The sequence below is a fragment of the Camelina sativa genome, chromosome 20 (assembly GCF_000633955.1).
Source record: "Camelina sativa cultivar DH55 chromosome 20, Cs, whole genome shotgun sequence".
NCBI classification, from domain to species: Eukaryota; Viridiplantae; Streptophyta; class Magnoliopsida; order Brassicales; family Brassicaceae; genus Camelina; species Camelina sativa.
Window position 1 is genome coordinate 7,866,546 of NC_025704.1, and position 21,434 is coordinate 7,887,979.

Sequence of the window (21,434 nt, forward strand, 5' to 3'; positions counted from 1 at the left end):
CTATTTTTCAAATAAAGTTGCAAATGTCTTATGTAAATTTTAGGCACTGTTATTCCTTGGTTTAGAATCCGATTAACTCATATGCTAAGTTGAATTGAATTAGACCAAATTAGGAATTTAACTTCACTAAACAAAAGACGTATATATTTCACTTTGCAAGAGTTCTACTGATGAAGACTGAGAGAGCACAAAAAGCAACAAAGAAGCACCAAATCAAATCCTTAAGGAATGGTTTTCAACTCTGGTTACAGATGAAACTTGTTTGTTTTTTCTGTTTCTTCAAGTTGTAGCTTCAACTTCGGGGTCAGTTTCGACCGGTACATTGGGGGAAGAAGTGTTCTTTTCTCGACCTCTTAAACGCGAAGAAACATTGTCAATCGCCGAATTAAGCTGTCCTATTTTCTCATTCAATGTCTCTCTTGTTTTCTCTAAACCTTCATCGTAATACGTTGGCTGTTGCGGCTTCTTGAAACCATACTCATCTTCTTCATTCAGTACCGATCTCCGGATCTAAATCACCAAAACGAAAGAAGAAAAAAAGACATAGACATCTTTTAGCTAAGACTACATGAGCATATAATATAAAAGATCATCTCAAGTTACAAGATCCAATGAAACAGTCATGAGATAACAAAGATACTATCTTTTTTTTTTTTGCCACTGGAATAAGCAAGAACAGAACCTCAATCAACTCAACAGAGTTAACATAATCATTAAAATGAAGTTATTGTGTATTTCCCATACATAGGTTTTGCAAAGAGAGATAACATTTACCTGTGGAGCAAAGATATAAGCAACAGCGCCAAACACAGCACCTCCTAGAAGAAAACCAGCTATGAAATCACCACTGCTTCCACTCCTACTCCCATCTCTGAAGATCATTTAGAAGAATTAAGTCAAATTCAACAGAAGAGAAAACGCTATAGTAGTAACAGACAGACATTACATAAACATACTTACCGGTACTCAGCAGAAACAGAAAACTTGAGAGTCCGGTTTGATTTATTCAGGATTGACAATGCAGAAGGTTTACAGATAGAATTGAGCTTTGTGGTAGAAGACAATCCATTAGCCTTCACATGATGAGATTGAGACCCACCTGTGCCACCAGATATTCAAGAACCTGAATCAAGAATCTCTCAAAATTTCTTACAAATAAAAAAATTGCAAAATCACAGCTCCAAAAGCTACAGTTCGTATAGCTCTAGCTGCTGCACTATATATTTTATTTATTATTGGCAAACAAGGAAATTGATTCAGTATCTAAAATTTTTAAGTAATCTAAAGTGCAAAAATCAGGCTAATCTAGGACGATCAGCTCAAGAACTCCCTCCGTAAAAGCTATAGAACTACTACCGGAAAGTACAAATCGGAAACCTCAAAGATACAAATTATAGTTAAAGAACGATGATGATTAGCAAATAATTTTATACATTTCAGATGGAAACAACAAGACGGAGCTTAGTTATTAATACGGAAATTAAGGAGAGATATGCGAACCGAGAAGGAATCAATTTTACCAGAGAGAGAAAGAGGAGCAACAACACACGACGCCATTGGAATTGAAGACGAAAGAAAGAGATCTGATCCCAAGAAAAAGAAGAAACACACACAGTGGGGAAGACGAAGAAGAAGACAATGTTTTTTTTGGATATCTTCGAATTGGGGAAATATCTGTGAAATTACCAAACTACCCTCTTATTGCTTCTTCCGACTTACCAAATTGAGAGACGGTGAGTAAAGTTTTCTAAACGATACAAGATAATTAAATTACTTGATTACAGCTAAACCAAAAACAGAATCAAACAAATCATCGTTTTCAATTATATTAATCCATGAACTGATGAACATATCTAACACTACAGTATATAGAAAACATAGAGGGAAAAGATGATTCAGAATCAGAACACTCTTTTTGTTATTCTTCTATAAAATATATATATATATAAACCACTTATAGATAATAATTATTCTTTTAGAAACATTCGGTATCCTTTTTTTTTATCCCATCACCATTTTTATATACAAACCCTGTGATTTTATCTCGTTGGAGTCTTCACCAACCAACCCAAAAAAAAACAAAAAAAAAACAACTAAAGGACACTCAAAAATAAAACTTAACGATAACTTAACTTTTTTGTTTATCTGGGAAGGTCTCTGAACAGAAACAACGGAGCATTCACATTCTTCCTCTCCTCGTTTCCCGGAAATGAGAGTGATAAAGACAGAGATGCTGCGTCCGCCTCGTCTTCATCATCTTCTTCCTCTGCTTTCTGTTTTTCGTTCTTCATACTATTGCTGCTACTTTGTTCATCACTTCCCCCTAAGAAAGGCAATAGTCCCATAGTGTCTTCGTTTCCTTCCTCAGCTCCTAACGCCAGCTCCAGATTCGGGACTGTACCGCTTATTAACCCTCTCTTGTTCTCTTCATTGCCAAGTGGGATGAGATTATCCACCATTTCGCTGTCGTCGTCTCTTTCGACATTCAAGTCCAAAGGGAACACGATTGTTGGACTCTTCTTCATGATCCCGGAGTCGTGACCAGATGTATCCCGGGAGAAGCTGCTGCTTCCGTTTTCTGTCTTTAGCTTCTTATTCGGAGACCCTTCGCATAAGCCATCATTATTGAGCTCCACTTTCTTGTTTATGGCAGATGAATCCTCGTTTGCGGGTCTTGTCAGTTCCCAAAGTGAACGCTTCCTGTGACTAGCCTGATTACAGTTGAGATCTTTTTCTAGAGGATTGTCTTCGCCATGGGACTCGATCCCTGATCCCATGACAGTCGAAGTGACATCCTTTCTACCACCTAATCCTTGTTCCTCAGTTTCCTGAACTTTCCTCACTAGACTATCTCCAGAACTAATTCCAGTAGCTTGATGAGGGATATTATTTTCACCTGCTTGTTCCACTTTAGGAGCAATTTCTTCCTGTATCAAGGAACGCAAATGTGAGACGAAAAGGGACTCCCTATATTTAAGAGATGCAAATATCCTACAACAAGTTCAGAGACAAAGGATTTATACAGGGGCTAAAAACAACCCACCTTTGTGCTCGGTGATCGCTCAGTAGAGGATACTATGTTGCTTGGATTCTCATGACTAATTGCCTCTGTCCCATTCCGAGTTTCAATTCTGTTGAATGAGCTCTCACGTGGAGAAGACACTTTCTCCAAATGCTTGGAAGGAGAACTCGTTTGACACAGCTCATTGGGGTCTCTGTCACGCGGCATAACATTTGAAGTAGGCAAAGATGTGCTCTTTTGTGGGTTAGTGCAAGTCTCTCCTCTTCCTCGGAATACACCCCAAAGGAAATATAACATGTTCCAGCCTGCAAGGGCAATATGTCAACATGTAAGCAGTAAATTTCATACAGACTAAACTGGCATTACGTTCTTAATATACTTTTATATCATTGATGCTACTTTCTAAAAACTTATCAAGTTATCAGCAAGATGATCATTGTGCACAAAGTGTAAGTTTCGGCATTACAATCTAGCACATACACAACATGCATGTAAGAGTTTTGGTAAGCATTCTTACGCTGGCAATTTAGAGGAAGCTGGTTGGACGCAAAAATCAGAAGCTCAACATTGTCGAGGTTCCCTTTCAAAGCTAAATCGTTCTTGATCATGTTATCTACTAGAGGCTTGTAGTTTCTCTCATAACTGTATCACAAGCAATGCAACGAAAACTCTCATCAGTAAATATATTTAAATGTTAATCTTTTAGACCACCAACACGACAGTAAAAGCAAGTAAATAATCATGTACAAAACCTACCTCTCAATGTCCTTTGCAAAGAAGAATAGAGCTATATGGTCTTCCTTAGTACCTAATTTTTGAAATTGTCCTGGCCATGTACTTAGTCGAGGTACTTCATTCAAGCTGAATTTTTCTGGAAATTTATTCACCACTTCAGCAACCCTGGGTGATGCCAAGGTTGACAGATGTGCTTGCATTCCGCTACACATAGCTAACTGGTTTCTGATTTTCCGCACCTCTAAGTCTCCCCTGGAAACATTATACAAAAACTTCAAGTCAATATTCGTAACATGGACATATATGAAAAGTGTGCCTCAATGAAAAAATAATAGACACCAAAAAAAGAGAACTTCTTCACAACGAGGAAGGAAAACCTACTGCCATATAGACTCATGGTCAGGAATGGCTGAGCTTCTCAATATAACAGGCGAGGGAACTAAAGGAAAATCTCTCATAACTGGCTTTATGGAGGGAAAATTGACTTCAAGTTCCATAGATCGTGGAGGTATTGTATCAGCACCAGAGAGTACAAGCTGCTTCTCATTTGTTACAATTGTCTGTTTGTACGGATCGGAAGCAGGCCATAAAGTCGGATGCCCTCCTTGCCATCCTTCGTGTGACACATAATTCTTATGCAACTTTGGAGGCAACTGATTTCGTAGAGTCTTATCAGAACTAGAATCCACATTAGATACCAATGACGCATCAGATTGCTCCAATCCTCTGTTCTTGGTAAAGCTGGGCTTTTTACGCAGGGCAGCATCTACTGCTGCTCGTAACCTATTACCCTTATTTATATCCTCCTTAACGTTTTTGGTGGTAGAGAGATCACTATCAGGCACGCCTGAGGTGTCGCTGGATTCTGCAGTCTGACATACCTTTTGATGTGATGGTAAGCCTTTTGCACCAGATAATAGGCTAGACCTTTGGCGTTTACCAACGGCTTCTTTGCTTTTCTTCCCAACCTCTCTAGATTCCCTGGACCGCGGCAATCCATCATGTATAGCTACAGTACCGTGGCTTGGTGTGCCCTCACCCGTACAAGAAGGGGATGGCAGTTCGTCCCTACAGTCGGCTTGACTTGAACTTTGTTCGCTGCCACTGCACTTTTCATTTTTGGAAACATCTCCTCCTGCATAGGGAAGAAATAAATAACTAGAGCTCAATCAAGATATCTTTAAAAGGGGAATCTTATACTAAAACGATCAAAACATAAACAACCAAAGTACAATCAAAAAATAAAGTAAAGTACCAATTTATTGACAAAAAGATAAGTATCATACCCGAAGCAACTGGATTTTCTAGACGGTTTCGGTTAAGATTGCTGACTTGCTTCGTCAAGCTACCTCGTTTACCATCAGACTGCAAACCCTTCAAATCACGATTATTGTTTGCATGTGAAACAGACGAATTGCCGCGTGATTTCAACTTCTGGTCGATGGAGGATGCTGACACTTTAGCTTCTGTATTACGATCTTTCACTTGCTTTGAGCTTTTTCCTTCTTGCAAATGATGGACTTTCGATCCAAGCATTTTTGCATGTGAGTCGTTACCACTAGAACTCCCTACATCTGTAGTTCTACTTGACATTGATTTTCCAACATTTCTATTACCCCCCTCCTTTAACTCGAGTGCAGTATATTCTTTGCCAGTCTTCTGTCTTGGGTGAATAGCATCATCCATAAGTTGCACTTTCGGTTTCGAGCTCGAACAATTGAAGGAACTGGATTTCAAATATGCACCTGAAGAAACAAAAAACTAGGTAATGCTATACAACCTGCAAAATCAACAGAAATAAAACAAAAGAGAAAAGGAATAGTTGCGTTTATGCAGCCTACCTTTTGGAGGTTGGAGCTGTGAACCAGTAGATCGTGCACTCTCTGTGTCATCACTGAATGATGTTTGATGATTTAGCTTTCCCCTTAACCTGTCTAAGCCCTTGAATGATGTTTCCCGAGATAAAGCACCTATTCTGGGGAGTATAGATTTCTTGGGTGACCCAGTTGGAGCCTCAACCGCCTGTCTTTTCGCATCTGGAGCTGCCTCAATTTTATCTGCGTGCCTTTTACCAGAACTATGTGCATTGAGGGTTACCTCAGTTTCTCTCTTTCTCTTAGATTCTGCATATTCAACTTCCAGTTCGTTAGACAAAATGGAAACAGCAAACGTCGATCCAAAATTCATGCTAATTCATTCCGCTGATTTTCATTTCACATATAGCATGTCCGGTTAAATATTCAGCTTTACCTTGCTTCTGCTTTTCAGCTTCCTCAGCACATTCTTCACATAGCCAATCATCCCCAGGAACTTCATTGAGCCTTTCCCGCATGCAATAGCTACGTAAAAAGAAACACACAACTATATTACTATCACAGAAAATGGCCCTACCTTGAGTTATGATTGATGGAAGACATGACAGTCAGAATCAATGGTTAATATCTATCCAAAAAAATAATATTCCTAACATGTGGACAAATGCCAAATGGAATTTGGCTATTAGTATGCTTTCTCTCCCATGTATAGAAGAGTAGGCTTACGTGTGCTCTGCACCATCACTGCATCCGCTACAGATAGCGAGTAAATCTTCACGACCAGCATCTCCACAGATATCACAAACCTTTACCTATTCAGCAAAAAAAAAAAGGAAAAACCTTTCACATGAAAATCATTCCACCGAGCAAATATTGCAACAAAAGACAAAGTAGATATGTTCGCTAATTTCTCTGAATATGAGACAAAACAGCCTTACTTACATCATGTTCCAGCAGTTCAGAATCATCACCCTCGCTCTCAGACACAGCTGATGAGATTGGCTCATCTGATATATTTAACGAAGAGCTTTTACTTGATTTACCATCCTTCCTATTCTCGCCTGAACGTGAAGATCCTTCAACTGAAGATTCCTCTCTCTCTTTGTCACCCCCTGGTCCTGAATTTTCCTTGAAATTTCCTCTCTCAGAACTGACTCTGTCCTCATGGTTTGATGACGGATTATGCAAAGATTGTAATCTCACTTCATCTTTCCTAGATCCACCCAGAATAGGATCAGAAACCAGAGCTGAATTCAAATTTTTGGCTCGATCATCAGACAATATCCCATCTTCCTGGCCCTCTACACAATTAGAGCTCTGATCTAACACATTAGCTGATGCAGAGACTTTCTGATTCATCCTGCTCCCAGAAAGAGATGTCTTAGAAATCATTGCAACAGCTCCGGAATCATCTGATATCCCAGAACATCTTATGGTTTCCTTACTCTCAGCATTCTCAGAGAGAGCATCATGACTGGAATTAACAAGATTGCTTGCTTCACTAGCAGTGTTATTTAAACTGTTGTGAGTATTAGTCATGGAAGCAGGCAAAAGATCGTCCTCGTTGACAGAACACTGGCTGCCCCCTACTCCATGACAGTTTTCATCTGATGACTCGTCCAACTTTGATACTGTGGAACCTACATTACGGTGCATGCATGATGAACATGGAGCAGAACAAACATTACAAGTTCCAGACTCCACTTTTGAGAAACCTCTCTGACCCACTGGACGCTTACCAACTCTTCTATCAGCCTGCACGAGATATAATTACATAGAAAATGTTAAAAGTGATTGACAGAAACAATTAAGAAAAAGAAAACAATCATCAAAGGAGTAAATTGGAGAGTCTATAGTTATGGCGATAACAATATATGAAGCTGTTATATTACTTAGAACCACCAACTTCACAGCTTCATCAAAAGCTATCATGATCACATCAATCAAGAGTAAAACGATCAAGCTTTCATCATGATCTAATGCTTAATATACAACTTCATCATCACTTCTTCTCATCCAGGAAACGGTACAGCAACAAGATAAGGGAAAAAAAAAAAAAGAGGGTTTAGCTGATCTCACCATCTACAATAAAATTAGTTCTCCCCGAGTCGCAAACCGATTTCTATCAAGCTCTTCGCAACTGTTACAAAGAGACAAAGAACATATTAAAAACTGCAGAACATTTTCCAACAAAATGGAGATCACATACACATAAAAGAGCAGCTAAACATTAACAAAATTTACACTTTTTTAAACCAAACCCAGAAGACAACACAACCAATCACCACAAAATTATCTCAACAGGAGAACGAACCCAAAAAACACGGACTCTTCCAGATAATCTAACGTAGTAATTTTTATACAAAAAAAAAAAAAAAAAATCCCTAAAATTGGGAAATAACATTACATGATTCAGGTATCCAAATCATCTCCCTTTGAATTGGCTTTTCCCCATCATCTCCATCACCCTATCGAGAAAACAAAATTAAAACGAAACCCTAATTTCCCTCTCCAACTCCTACAAACCCTAAATCCTCTCTATCAATCCAGATTTGATGATGCCAATTTGATAAAAATCTATCTCTCCCCCACACACCCTTACACTGGTCTAAAGATTTTTCAGTGATGGCTCTCCCCTAAGTTTCTTCTGGGTTAAATTGCCTTTTCCTCGTGATATACACAAACAACACGAGCCAGAGATGAAAGCTGTAGATATATACCTCTCTCAGGATCTATACACGCCCACATCGATACTTACATACATACATACCTATATCTATATCTATATATATATATATTCAGTCGTATATAAAATTTTATTTGTTTTGACGAATATTTGTTGGATTTAGTCACACACACACAAGATTATAGTAAGAGCTTTTTAAACGCGGTTACTTTTACTACCGAAACCACAGTAACTAAATTACCTTCTTCTTTCTTTTAATCTTGTCTTTGTGGTCCTCTCCTGATACCTCCTTAGACATATATATATATAGGGGATAGATGTGTGCATTTGATATATAGTAATAAATATGTGAATTATAAATTTTACAAAATCATGGCTTTGTAAATCTCTTTATTAGCTGTCAAAAAAAAAAAAACTCTTTATTGAAAATACATCTTATAAAATTAAAGAAAATTATTAGATTGCCTTTTTAGTATTATTTAGGAAGACTTTTTTTCTCTGGTTTAAACTATTTGTGGTCTTTAATTGGTCAAATGAAGAAAAAAAAAAGGAAAAAAAAAGTATAACTTTAATTTTGAGTCTTTCTTAATCCAATAGGCAATTAATAGCCAACTAATTACACCCTATTAAAAACTAAACCACCAACTCACAAATCACAATAGACTTAAAGAGTAATCAATTTAAACCGGTCCAATTCCGGTCTAATCTGGTTTAGTTTTTGAGATTAACCTTCTATGGTCGGAGCACGCATTTTCCCGCCAAAAAAGAGCGGCACGAGGTACAGTTGCGTTAAAACCCTAAATTGAATCGTCGTTCTCGATTGCTCTCCTCTCACCCAACGACAATCTCACATGGCACCCTCCGGCACCGTCGCCGATCCTCCGCTTACTTCAACCACCGATTCATTCAATTCCGGCGACACAGCAGAGAACGATATTCGGGTCCCTTTTCTCTCTCTCTCTCTCCGTCAAAAATTGTTTCATCACTCTTCACTTAATTTTGAATTGGACATTCGATTTCGTCCTGAGTTTTTTTCTTCATGGCAGCCATTTTTTGTACTCCACAAGGCTTCATCTGGGAGTAGTCTCCATGGGAAACAAACTGGGAATGTGAAAAGCAAACGGAGGATTGAGTCACCGAATCCTAAAATTGCTAAGAGATCTGAAGTCGAAAGCGTTGAAGAAGGAGATGCCCAGTTTTTCTCAACTTCACGCTTGAAAGTGTTCGACACTGTCTGGTCCAAAATCGAAAAGACAATCGAAGTCAGTCTCAATTTATTTTAATTAAATAAATTTCCTTCTTATGTGTTTGAATCTTCAACGTTATGATTAAAAATCGCAGGATGTTCTGAGAAATTCGAACTCGAAAGTATTTAGTGGGATTCATGATTGGATACGAGAATCATTTGAATCGATCGTATCATCTGGAGCACTGAGGTTATCAGAAGCAGTTCGATCTTATCCTGTTTTAACTCAGTCTTCTTCCAAGCAACTGCATACTGCTATGGTTCTCACCAGTAAGTCCTTTAAAAAGATTAGTAAACTTTCATAGCCATTATAAGGGTCTAGTCACTCTTACGTCGCTTCTTCTTTTATAGTAACTTTGTATTAATCTTTTAGGGAATCTGGAAATGGTTGATGATTTATTGACATTTGAAGAACTGGAGTTGCATTTGAAGTCTCATGGATGCCATGTGGCTAAGCTTTCATCTATGGACTTCTCAGCCAAGAGTGGTGTAGGAGGTTGCCTTAGAGTTTTGTTGCGCCAGTTTGTGATGCCAAGCGTAGATGTTAGTAATATCTTCGTATCCTTTAGTTTTGTGGCCTACTTGCACAGTTACTGTATCCACTGAGTGCTTTTCTTCGTAACGCTAATTTTTGAACAGGTGGCTGATGTAACCATTCTCGCATCATGGTACAGAGAAAACAGAAACCATGAGAATCCCGTGGTTATAATTGTGGATGATACAGAGAGATGCTGTGGGTCTGTCCTGTCAGATCTAATTCTTATATTGAGGTATGAATATCTTGATGCTTGCTGAGTTTACATATTGTAACATGTTGAGGTGTCCCAGCTCATTGGACTAATAGAATTTTATTTACTTTCAACTTAGTCATCACCATATCAAAGTGTGACCTGCTCTTTCAATATTTTTTCTATTCAGTGAATGGGCAGTCAAAGTTCCAATTTTTTTAGTAATGGGTGTGTCCACAGCACATGATGCGCCTAGAAAGATACTATCAGTGAACGCGCTGCAGAGACTGTGTGCTAGTAGCTTCACTCTGAGTTCTCCCGCTGAACGGATGGATGCAGTTCTCGAGGCTGTCTTTTTAAGGCCATGCTCTGGGTTCACTGTTAGCCATAAGGTGGCGCTTTATATGAGAAGTTACTTTTTGTGCAAAGATGGAACACTGACATCTTTTGTTAGAACTCTCAAGGTTTCTAGCTCTATCTCTTTATGCTATATTAGAGTTTCAACTTGTTCCGGATCGCTAAGTCTCTGTTGCTCATTTGGCTATACATTTTTTCTCAGATAGCTTGTCTACAGCATTTCTCATTAGAGCCTTTGAGTATCATGCTCGAGCATTTTTGTCAAGATGGTATTAATCAGGTATGCTTGATGTACTTGTCTACAACTTTCTTTCTTTCTTTTTCAACAGATCCTTCAGCTTTTCTCAGATTTATTTGACTTCGGTTTAGTTGGTACTGCCATATCTACAATAGCGTAGTTGATAATTAAGAATTTTAGCTCATGTTTCCCATATTGAGAATCGATGAATATTACAAAGAGTTCATATGTACTCTGTAAAGAAATGATTGAAGATATTTGGCGGTACATTCATCTCTTGAGTGGTCATCTAGTCATCTAGAGCTGTGACCTTTTTGCTGTAGATGTTTTACCATATAACATGAAATTTCTTTGTTCTAAGGACATTTTTTTTCCTGTAAAGCCGTCAGACAAAGGTAATGGACTATTGACAGAAGCTACAATGAAGCATGCCTTTCACTTGCCATCTGTGACGAGGTACATCTTCTATATTTGTATGTTGGAAGAACTGATGGGCAGGTTTGATCCTTTTTGGAATTCATGGATTAATAGGAAATTAGATGCACTAATTTCTTCTCATAAACATTTGACTAGGAATAAAATTACTCGGAGTACTTTTGAAATGCTGCCTCAGTTTTTGTCGGACTTGCAAAGGATGCCAAATCCCTGGAGCATTGTAGTTTTGGTGAGTCTTTCTTTTTTTACGGTTCATCATCATAGAAAGAGCCACTTCGTCATCTTACATAACTCAGGGATGCCGTTTGTCTGTAAAAAATAGTTTCTTGTTTTATTAACGACTTACATAGGAACTGTCGTGCAAAACCTGTTTTAATGATTAAAAATATTCCAATGGGATTAACAATTTAGATAGGAAATGTTGCACTGTCTGTTCTCCCGGTGGATAAATTATGAGTTCTTTCCCTAAACTGTTTCTTTTTGATTTCTCGATTTCAGGCAGTTTTTTATCGTTTCTCGTCACATGCCAGTTTAGCTGGACTCTGTATGCATATTATGTTTCTCCTATTGTACATGACACGACTATAGGAAATATGAGGCAGTTCTGTTCTTCATCTGATTAGAGTGCTTTCTGCTTTAGGATAAACTACTGAGCAGATTCTTTGTATACTATTTTGCAGTGCATATACGAAGTTGGAAAGTTTGATAAACTTCGATTGCTAGACATATTCTGTGAGACACTTGACCCAGAAGCACGTTACTTGAAATATTTTTCACCCTCCGCAACTGTCAACTGTCAGAGTCATGATTCAGGACGTAGTAGTGTTATCAGACGGGTTCTGCACAAGCTCAGGTGAATTTTGTTGTAGGAATAAATGTGAAATATCCCCCTTACACAATAGCAGCTAAGTACTCTCAAACTTGTCAAACCACACATCATTTTTCAGATGGATCTTAGTATACTTACACCTTGTTGCCAAATTTAGCGTATAAGATTTTGAGGATTAGTTTTGGTAAATCATGTTAGATCTATTAATAATTTTTACTGTTCTCGAGTTAGTAGGCCTAAAAATCTTAGGTCATTGAGAGCTTGTGTTAATTATCTTTACAAGAAGCTTGACTCAAAAGTTCTGAAGCTCTTGCATTCAAATTTTCTCAGGGATCTTTCACCTTCGCAGCTGTCTAAGATGTTGAAAAATTGGGAAAATCTCACTGCGGATTTCAATGAGGTAATAATTAACTAAGATTTAGCACGACTTTATCTGTGCTCTGAAATTGCATATATCGTATGTGATTTCTAATTTCATTTGTCCCGAAAAAAATTTCTTCTGTTCTTTCATTTCCTTTGAGCTTGAACATCTTAAACTCCTCCATGTTCCTAACAACCTTTGTGCGGAGGACTGATTTGTAATCTGTTTATCTGAAAATATTGCTTGAGAGATATCACGTTAATGATCGTGAAAAGTTGTATTACTCGGCGTCTTTTTAGATAGATATTGTTCATTTCTGTGATATATGTTAGTCCATCATCAGTTTTGAGTTCTCTAGATGAGTTATTATCTTGTTTCTTTGTTCCCTGCCGTTAGATGAATGACAAAGTAATGGAATTGCATCCGTTCATGAGATCCGTGGAAGCAGCAGGTCAGAGACAAGGACTTCCCACCAGCCCAAAGTAAATCTCTAGATTTTGCTCTCTTTTCAAACTGAACACCATGTATGAGTTCAGATAGTTTCTCTTTTGATTTTTGATCTCTGGCAGATCGTCTCTGGCTAATATGTATTCATTACTATATACATAAGTTCATCTACGCTCATTAGTTTCTGTTGCTCATCTTAGTAACCACGTACATTGAATAAAAGTTTTGACTCTGATGTGACAGAAAGCATGCATCCCGAAGCCATTCAAAGCATGAAAAGGAGCTTAAAGCCATGACTGATAAGGTTGCCGCAGTCATAGAATTCATGCTAAGGTGAACTTTACTTTGTCACTGAGTCTTTTTACCTTCAAGGAAGCAAGTTATGTTTGAACTCTTCATTGTTTGTACATGCCTTCTGATTTGTCTGCCGTAATTTAGAATGTTATCATCTCATGTATTTTGTACATATTTTGTGAACTAATCACAGCCTTTTTGTATGGAGCAGGGAATACATGAAGCCAGTTGAGAGTGTTCCTTTCCAAGAAATTGTATGTTTTAAGAATGTCGATATACTTCAATCTGTAAGTCCTTACCATCCTTATTCCTATTGTGTTCTCTTATACTTATATTACTTGAATTTTTTACAACAGATAATCAATTATTATATGCTGCTCGTGTGGCATCATTCTTATCAACTTAAAGCAAACCAGTTACAGGATCAGTTCTGAGAAAGTCTGAGCCTCATCTTTTTTACACTGATCCATAAAAGATTGATATAGTGCTAGCGCTTCTCTTGTGCTTTAGACTTTACATTTGGCATTTTTCTCTTTTTCCCATTAGTCTGATATTTCTGTCTGTTTTAGGCTTTGCTTGGAGACCCAAGAGGCAGGATCCAATCAGATCTACTGGAATCTCACAATATCCTCCACTGTGTGTGCTGCAGCAAGAGAGGCACCAATCTATTGCCATCCATGCATGATACGTCGATTTTGTGAGTCGTCCTTTACCTTTTTATAAACTTGCATTCTCATGTTATCGCTCATGAAACAATTCTTTCGGTATTACATATTTTCCTGGAATATGATTTTGGGAGATTCCCATTGTCCCAAACTATCTTCAAACACACATAAACTATCTTTGTTTCAATATGTGTTGCAACGAAAAGATTTGTGATAGTTTATGAATTAGGTACACGCTGGCACAAGAGCACGCTGATGTTATTAACCTCCATGATTGGTATCAATCATTCAAGTCGATACTTATTCCCCGGAGTAGCAAAGCTAAACCAAAATCGAAGTCATCCTCAAAATCAAAGAAACGGAAGGACATGTGCGAAGAACCAGAAGCACCCACTGAAGCTTTAATTCAGTATCCTTTTTGGTATTCAGATTATGTCCTTGGAAAGGAGAAAAAAAAGAGTAAAGCAAAGAAAAAGAAATCTCGACTTAATTTCTTAGTAGTAATTGGAAACAAGATTAGTAATCCGTGATCCCTATGGTCATCTTTGTTTATATGTTCATTTCGCAGGACATGTACACAAATGCAGGCAACCAGAAATTTCATTATAAAACTTTCGATTCCTTAACGTTTGTTTCCAACAGAGCTCGATTTTGCAGAGCTGTAATGGAGCTTCAGATAGCAGGACTTATTCGCATGCCTTCAAAAAGACGTCCAGATTTTGTGCAAAGAGTGGCTTTTGGTTCTTAGGATAGTTTCAAACTTTCAATACTGCCTTCCATTGTAAGTGTACTTTAATCTTTATGTGTTCATAATCTGTTTCCATGAATCTGTTCAGAGAAATCCGTTTATAGAGATAAGAACTGGCATAAATTATTTTTATCTGACTTATCTTAATGTAAACAAAATGGTAGTTGCCGCTGGGCGGTCAGATTCAGTTGTTAGGCTTTGTCTGACGGTCAGACTCTGACCTCCTCCAATTTAAAACTAAGACAGAACTAAACTCGTCAACACACGTTAGCTCATTTTAAAAAAATTTCCATAGTTGACTATTAAAACCCATGGAAAAGTCTCTGTATTAAGATTCTCAACTCTCCCCTCTGCTCTAATTTCTATTGAACACTCTGAGCTAACAAAATGTCTATGATAACCCTGGTCACGACTTGTCTCTGCTTCGTGCTGGTGTCTAGCTCCACATGGGCAAACGACGCCAACGTAAATTGCCTGAGGACCATAAAATCTCAAGTTGAAGATCCCAATGGATACTTATCCAGTTGGAATTTTGCCAACGAAACTGAAGGGTTTGTTTACAAATTCAGTGGTGTCAGATGTTGGGATGAGAAAACGGTTATGAGCATTCAACTTTTTGGTTGTGGTCTCAAAGGAGGGTTTCCTCTTGGAATCAAGGACTGTTCTGATCTGACAGGTCTGGATCTTTCTAGGAACAACTTCTCTGGTCCTTTACCATCCAACATATTCTCCCTCATTCCATTTGTTACAGTTCTCGACCTCTCCTACAACCAATTCTCCGGTGAAATCCCTGCCAGCTTATCAAACATTACCTATCTGAACAATCTTATGCTTCATCATAATCAGTTCACTGGCCAGCTTCCTCCCCAGCTAGTGTTACTTAAACGGCTCAGATGGTTCTCAGTGGCAGACAATCTTCTGATCGGCCCTATCCCTAATTTCGTGGAATCCTCTAGACGCTTGCGTTGATCGGGAAGAAGAAGAAGAAATGATACCGTTAGGGAAGATGGGTGCAGCAATTGGTGCGGCTTTACTTGCACCTGTAGGTGCATTCTTAGGTTGGTTCTTCTTCAATGGTAGTAAGGAGAAACAAGGAGATATAAAAGGCCGAAACTGGATTTACCATATTGGGCACTGAAACAAATGTAAATGTTATCATCGATGTCTCTTAATCAGTTTAATTTCTGCACACTTAATTGAAAAGAGTGTCAATGCTTGCTTTTATCTACCTAAAATCTTTGAGAAAACTATGGTTTGTGACATGTTAGATATCAATCTTAATCTAACTTCCTCATACACAAAATAAATTACCGTATTGTGTTAAAGTTATGTTTACCTCTTTTCTTTTTTTTATTTTTGTTATAACAGAACAACGGAAATTTTAAAATTATAATATTGAAAGATAAGATAAATGGTTTTCTTGTTATACATAAATATAATTAGTATAGAAACAATTTTTTACTGTTACCATCTTATATAATATGAGAAGGTTTTTCTATCGTTAAGTTTGATTATTTCTTATATGAAAATTATATTAAAATTTTATATTTAATATCATGTAGCGGGTTACAAATTGTTTTCACCATGCATTAAAGTGAGATGCGTTTTTATAATTTCAATAACCATGCATTGAACTGTATTTATTCTAATGAAAAGATTTATGTTGCAAATATTTATGTTACAAAAGTTATGACACCAAATTCTATAATTCCCAAATTTGTAACTATCAATAAAATATTTTGAACCTAAGAGTAACATCTATCTAACATTCAAATAGTGTACTTATATATAGCCATATGTAGACATTTACTTACATACTTGGACTCAGATTTACTCTCAAATTCTAGACCTGTTCTAACGTATCATCAACGATGCAAGAGGAAAATAGATCGTCATGTTTTTTGATTATGATGGTACTCTTCTCTAATCCTCGATGATCCAAACAGAGGTTTGATGTCTATCAAAGGGTCCTTATGATTAATCAAAATATATTTACTCTTTTTCTCCATAATCAAGATATATATCATGTGTTCTGTGTTCACAGATGAGAAGAAGTGCGAAAAATATGGCCAAGTCTTTTCCAACTTTTATAGTTACATAGACACATTTTATTTTTGGTAGAATAGTTACATAGATGCATTGACAAGGTATATTTTGTAAAATAATTTTGTTTCCCATTTTCTTAACCAAATTTGTTGACTATCAAATTACAATTTGATATGTTATTTATTATTTTTATTTTTATAGATTTATAGCTTAGTGAAGCTAGCAGAACTGTATTTTATAGAAGCCGTGGAATGGAATCAATGGATATTAAAGGCTCAGGTGAAGTCTTCTCGAGATATAAGAAGGTAGATTCTTAAAAAAATTGATTAACTAAATTTTAATCAAAATTTACTCTTGGTTTTTATATATGTAAACATTGTTTCAACTTTCCTGAGGATTAGTTACACGTCTTTATTTTAGATTTATGTGTTTGTTTTAACATCTTATCGAGAAAGATGACAGACAGACTAAACAACCTTAGACCACAAATTTATATTATGTTTTAAGGCCATCAAATAATATTTATATTATAATAATCACAATATGTTTTCCTCACTAAATTTTACTCCATCCATTCCTTATTAAACCATTTTCTAGAGAAAAAAAATGTTGCACAAAGAAAACAATTTTTAGGTTTTCTATATATTTTTAATAAGTAATTAATGACAAATTGTAAACTTCAAAAAAAAAAAAACTGAATATTATTGGTTGAAATTTGTTAATCACAAAAAATAATGCAATTAAATTCAGTTTTTAATATGTTTGAAAATTCTAAAATATGGATTAATCAGGAACAGAGGGAGTATTGTCTAATATAACCATTTAATACAGTCCCACATAAATTTTAAACTAATGTATTCTTTAAAATTTTCAGTGATAAATGGAAAAGAAGGCCATATTATGATTTGTGGCAACATTTGTACTTTAACGTTTTTCTCTATCTCAAAATGACTCTTTTATGAAGCATCACATAACAAATATACTAGGTACCAACCCGCACAAATCGATTTAAAGAAAATGTTATGAGTAAAATTATTATTTGAGATTTAAGATATGTTTGTGTAAAACAAAATATGTAAATAATTTTTTTTCGTTTATTCAAATTTGCATTTATTTTCTGTAATATATGTTTCAGCCGTGAAATATTTGAACTTGCAAAAGAATTTTAAGATGGTGTAGAAAGTTTTGATGTTTTTTGTAGTTCTAAAAATCAAATTCATGTTTCACATTATTATCAACATCACTATGCTATTAAATAGATAAACAAAAAAATTTAGACTAATCAATTTAGTTTAAACTAATTCTAAGTTTAAAAAATGCAATAAGAAAAATATATAAAAGTGATAAATAAATGAATAATTTTTTTATTGTTTGTGAAATAGAATTTACTTCCAATAATTAAATATGTTATATGAATACATTTCTGAATTTTAATTGTTGATTAAATCTTTCATTTTTAAAAACTAATTAAAAAAACATTACTTTATATATGTCATTGATTGATATATTTATGTAAAATAGTAATGAAATGTAAAGACATTTATTAAAAAAGACACAGAAACTATGTGAGTGCGACACATCAGCTTTTCGGGTGAGAGTGTTTCTCTATTAATATATATGGGATTATCAACATCACTATGCTATTAAATAGATAAAACAAAAAATTTTAGACTAATCAATTTAGTTTAAACTAATTCTAAGTTTAAAAAATGCAATAAGAAAAATATATAAAAGTGGTAAATAAATGAAATTTTTTTTTATTGTTTGTGAAATAGAATTTACTTCTAATAATTAAATATGTTATATGAATACATTTCTGAATTTTAGTTGTTGATTAAATCTTTCATTTTTAAAAACTAATAAAAAAACATTACTTTATATATGTCATTGATTGATATATTTATGTAAAATAGTAATGAAATGTAAAGACATTTATTAAAAAAGACACAAAAACTATGTGAGTGCGACACATCAGCTTTTCGGGTGAAAGTGTTTCTCTATTACTCCCTCTGTTTCACAAAGAGTGTCATTTTGACACATTTCACACAAATTAAGAAAAGTTTGAATTATACTTATTTGCCCCTATTTATTAAGTGATTAATGATCAAAATTCAATGAAAATAGCTTTGGGTTTAGGGGTAAAAAAGAAAATTTAGCATTAAAACACTCATTGGAAATGTAAAATGACATTCTTTGTGAAACAAGAAATTTTCTCCAGAATGACACTCTTTGTGAAACAGAGGGAGTAATATATAGGGGATTATCAACATGACTATGCTATTAAATAGATAAAACAAAAAATTTTAGACTAATCAATTTAGTTTAAACTAATTCTAATTTTAAAAAATACAGTTAAAAAATATATAAAAGTGGTAAATAAATGAATGATTTTTTTATTGTTTGTGAAATAGAATTTACTTTTAATAATTAAATATGTTATATGAATACATTTCTGGATTTTAATTGTTGATTAAATCTTTTATTTTTAAAAACTAATCAAAAAAATATTACTTTATATATGTCACTGATTGATATATTTATGTAAAATAGTAATAAAATGTAAAGACATTTATTAAAAAAATACATAAACTATGTGAGTGCGACACATCAGCTTTTCGGGTGAGAGTGTTTCTCTATTAATATATAGAAAATATCAACATATTATAGTTAAACCGTAATATTATGAAAATTAATTTTCAAAGACATATATTAACAATTAGATGTACATTTTATATACAGTTGAATAGAAACTTCATTCTTTATTTCAAATTAATAATGCATACATAAATAATATATTATTTTACTTGTTTATAAAGTATATTGAAAATTCTCGAGAAATAAACACCTTAGATTGGTAACTACATTATCTGTTGATTATTGTTTTTCCTCTACGGTTAATTCTATTAGTTTTTCATTATTTCTTTAGTTGGAAAAAAAACCTCTAACCATAAACACGTATAATCTGCCAAAAACCAGAAACAAAACTAACTTTTTTGCAGTATAAATTACGAACTAAATTCAAATTCAAAACAATCAAAAAAAAAAAAACAAAGAAAACACACAAGAAATGGCGAGATCCTTGTATATTTGTTTATTCTTCTTATTCATTTCTTCGACATCAAAGCTAACCACAAGCTATCCTCTCTCCACAAAGTCTCGATGGATCGTGGACGAGAAAGGCCAAAGGGTGAAACTAGCTTGCGTGAACTGGCCGGCTCATCTCCAGCCTACGGTAGCTGAAGGGCTAAGCAAACAACCATTAGACTCCATCTCCAAGAAGATTGTCTCAATGGGATTTAACTGCGTTAGGCTCACTTGGCCTCTTGATTTGATGACTAACGACACATTGGCCCTTAAGGTTACTGTTAAACAGTCTTTCGAAAGCTTGAAGTTGTTTGAAGATGTTCTTGGGATTCAGACTCACAATCCCAAAATCCTTAATCTCCCCCTTCTCAACGCATTCCAGGTAAATATAGTGTTTAAGTATACCCGGCCCGTTATTAAATATTGTCAGACCGGTTTATATATGTTCAGTAGATGAACTATCTAAACGTGAACTAATTTGAATCAATAACAAATAATATGCTATATTATTGTTTTTTGTCACCAGGAAGTGGTATCGAACCTAGGACAAAACGGAGTGATGGTGATACTAGATAACCACTTGACAACCCCAGGCTGGTGCTGTGGCGAGAATGACCTCGACGCCTTCTTTGGCTACCCTAACTTTGATCCCAAAGTCTGGGCCAATGGCTTGAGCAAGATGGCTACTCTGTTCAAAGGTGCCACTAATGTCGTTGGTATGAGCCTTAGGAACGAGCCACGTGGCACTAGAGATTACCCTGACCTTTGGTTCAGGTACGTACATCTTTCAAATTTTTATACCAAACTTTGTTTCCACTGAGAATATATATAAAAACAACTTACCTACGTCAAATGAAAAAAAAACTATATATATTTTTGAATAATTTTGATTTCATTTTGAAATCTACTTATTGACCTTAATTAACACATGCTGATCAGCAATAATTTACATAAATATGTTTGAATTCACGTTGTTATACAATACATATTTCAAAATTTCACCATTCCCTATTGTTTCTATAACATTTTTCACATACGTTTACGTGGTAACTAATTGCATGCACACATGCGTGTTAATGGTAACGTGAAGGCATATGCCAGAAGGAGCAGAAGCAGTGCACGCCGCAAACCCTAAATTACTAGTCATCCTCTCAGGCATCGACTTCGACACAAACCTCTCTTTTGTTTGTACTGGGGATTGCACAACACTAAATAAATATCGATTTTTGGGGAAAGAGAAGTTTGTTCTTTTATTAACGATAAGAATTCGAGGTCGTCACTAAAACGAGTCAAGATCGTGCTCGTCAGTTCACAGGAGAACTGGCAAGTCACTACAAGAAAACAAGCAATTAGCGACTGCACTATTAGTCACTATTTAGTCGCTAAACGGTATATTACGACTAAATAGTGACTAAAACTAATAGTCGTAAATCGAGAGTCGCTAAAATAAATAGTCGTAAAATTAGTCGCCAAATAGCGACTACATTACGACTATTTTGCATAGTCGTAAATTTAGTCGTAATGTANTTCTGTTCGTCGTGAGTTCGGCGGTGAGTCCGTTGATTTTGAGCTCGGCAATATCAAGGTCGCCGCGTGTACGGCAGCTCGGCGAGGAGAGATTGGTGTATATGAACTCGAGGTCGGCAAGGAAGGAACCGGGGATGTCAGTCTTGACATGGGAAGCCGGCGGATCGAGGGT

General features: G+C 35.7%; 4 protein-coding genes across 7 annotated transcripts in view; 2 read left to right on the top strand and 2 right to left on the bottom strand.

The window, feature by feature from the left end:
• On the bottom strand, positions 117-1,664 carry LOC104769949. The gene is made up of 4 exons (XM_010494278.1): positions 1,521-1,664; positions 961-1,099; positions 775-871; positions 117-510 (listed from the first exon to the last, which is right to left on the bottom strand). Exons 1-4 carry the CDS (start codon positions 1,555-1,557, stop codon positions 280-282), a joined length of 504 nt encoding a protein of 167 aa, XP_010492580.1. The 5' UTR covers positions 1,558-1,664; the 3' UTR covers positions 117-279.
• Positions 2,134-8,323, bottom strand: LOC104769950. 3 transcript variants are annotated; one of them, XM_010494279.2, is made up of 12 exons: positions 7,979-8,281; positions 7,651-7,711; positions 6,514-7,326; positions 6,298-6,383; positions 6,008-6,096; positions 5,599-5,880; positions 5,044-5,502; positions 4,139-4,892; positions 3,779-4,009; positions 3,540-3,664; positions 3,044-3,327; positions 2,134-2,927 (listed from the first exon to the last, which is right to left on the bottom strand). In XM_010494279.2, exons 2-12 carry the CDS (start codon positions 7,651-7,653, stop codon positions 2,142-2,144), a joined length of 3,912 nt encoding a protein of 1,303 aa, XP_010492581.1. In that variant the 5' UTR covers positions 7,654-7,711; positions 7,979-8,281; the 3' UTR covers positions 2,134-2,141. The 3 variants fall into 3 exon arrangements, with proteins under 3 accessions (XP_010492581.1, XP_010492582.1, XP_010492583.1); XM_010494280.2 differs by lacking the exon at positions 7,979-8,281 and adding an exon at positions 8,292-8,323 and having other exon boundaries at positions 2,142-2,927; XM_010494281.2 differs by having other exon boundaries at positions 2,142-2,927; positions 8,174-8,279.
• Positions 9,052-14,786, top strand: LOC104769951 (origin of replication complex subunit 3-like). The gene is made up of 17 exons (XM_010494282.2): positions 9,052-9,198; positions 9,304-9,519; positions 9,599-9,773; positions 9,877-10,046; positions 10,143-10,273; positions 10,422-10,695; positions 10,791-10,868; positions 11,209-11,282; positions 11,400-11,490; positions 11,942-12,114; positions 12,421-12,490; positions 12,848-12,933; positions 13,142-13,231; positions 13,404-13,479; positions 13,762-13,889; positions 14,087-14,266; positions 14,500-14,786. Exons 1-17 carry the CDS (start codon positions 9,109-9,111, stop codon positions 14,603-14,605), a joined length of 2,208 nt encoding a protein of 735 aa, XP_010492584.1. The 5' UTR covers positions 9,052-9,108; the 3' UTR covers positions 14,606-14,786.
• The window catches only part of LOC104769956, a 27,903-nt gene continuing 26,187 nt past the window's right edge, over positions 19,719-21,434 (top strand). For both annotated transcript variants that reach the window (XM_010494286.2, XM_010494287.2), the window contains exons 1-3: positions 19,719-20,117; positions 20,262-20,509; positions 20,826-20,912. In XM_010494286.2, the coding sequence (XP_010492588.1) occupies positions 19,719-20,117; positions 20,262-20,509; positions 20,826-20,912 (734 nt within the window). The remainder of the gene's footprint in view (positions 20,118-20,261; positions 20,510-20,825; positions 20,913-21,434) is intronic.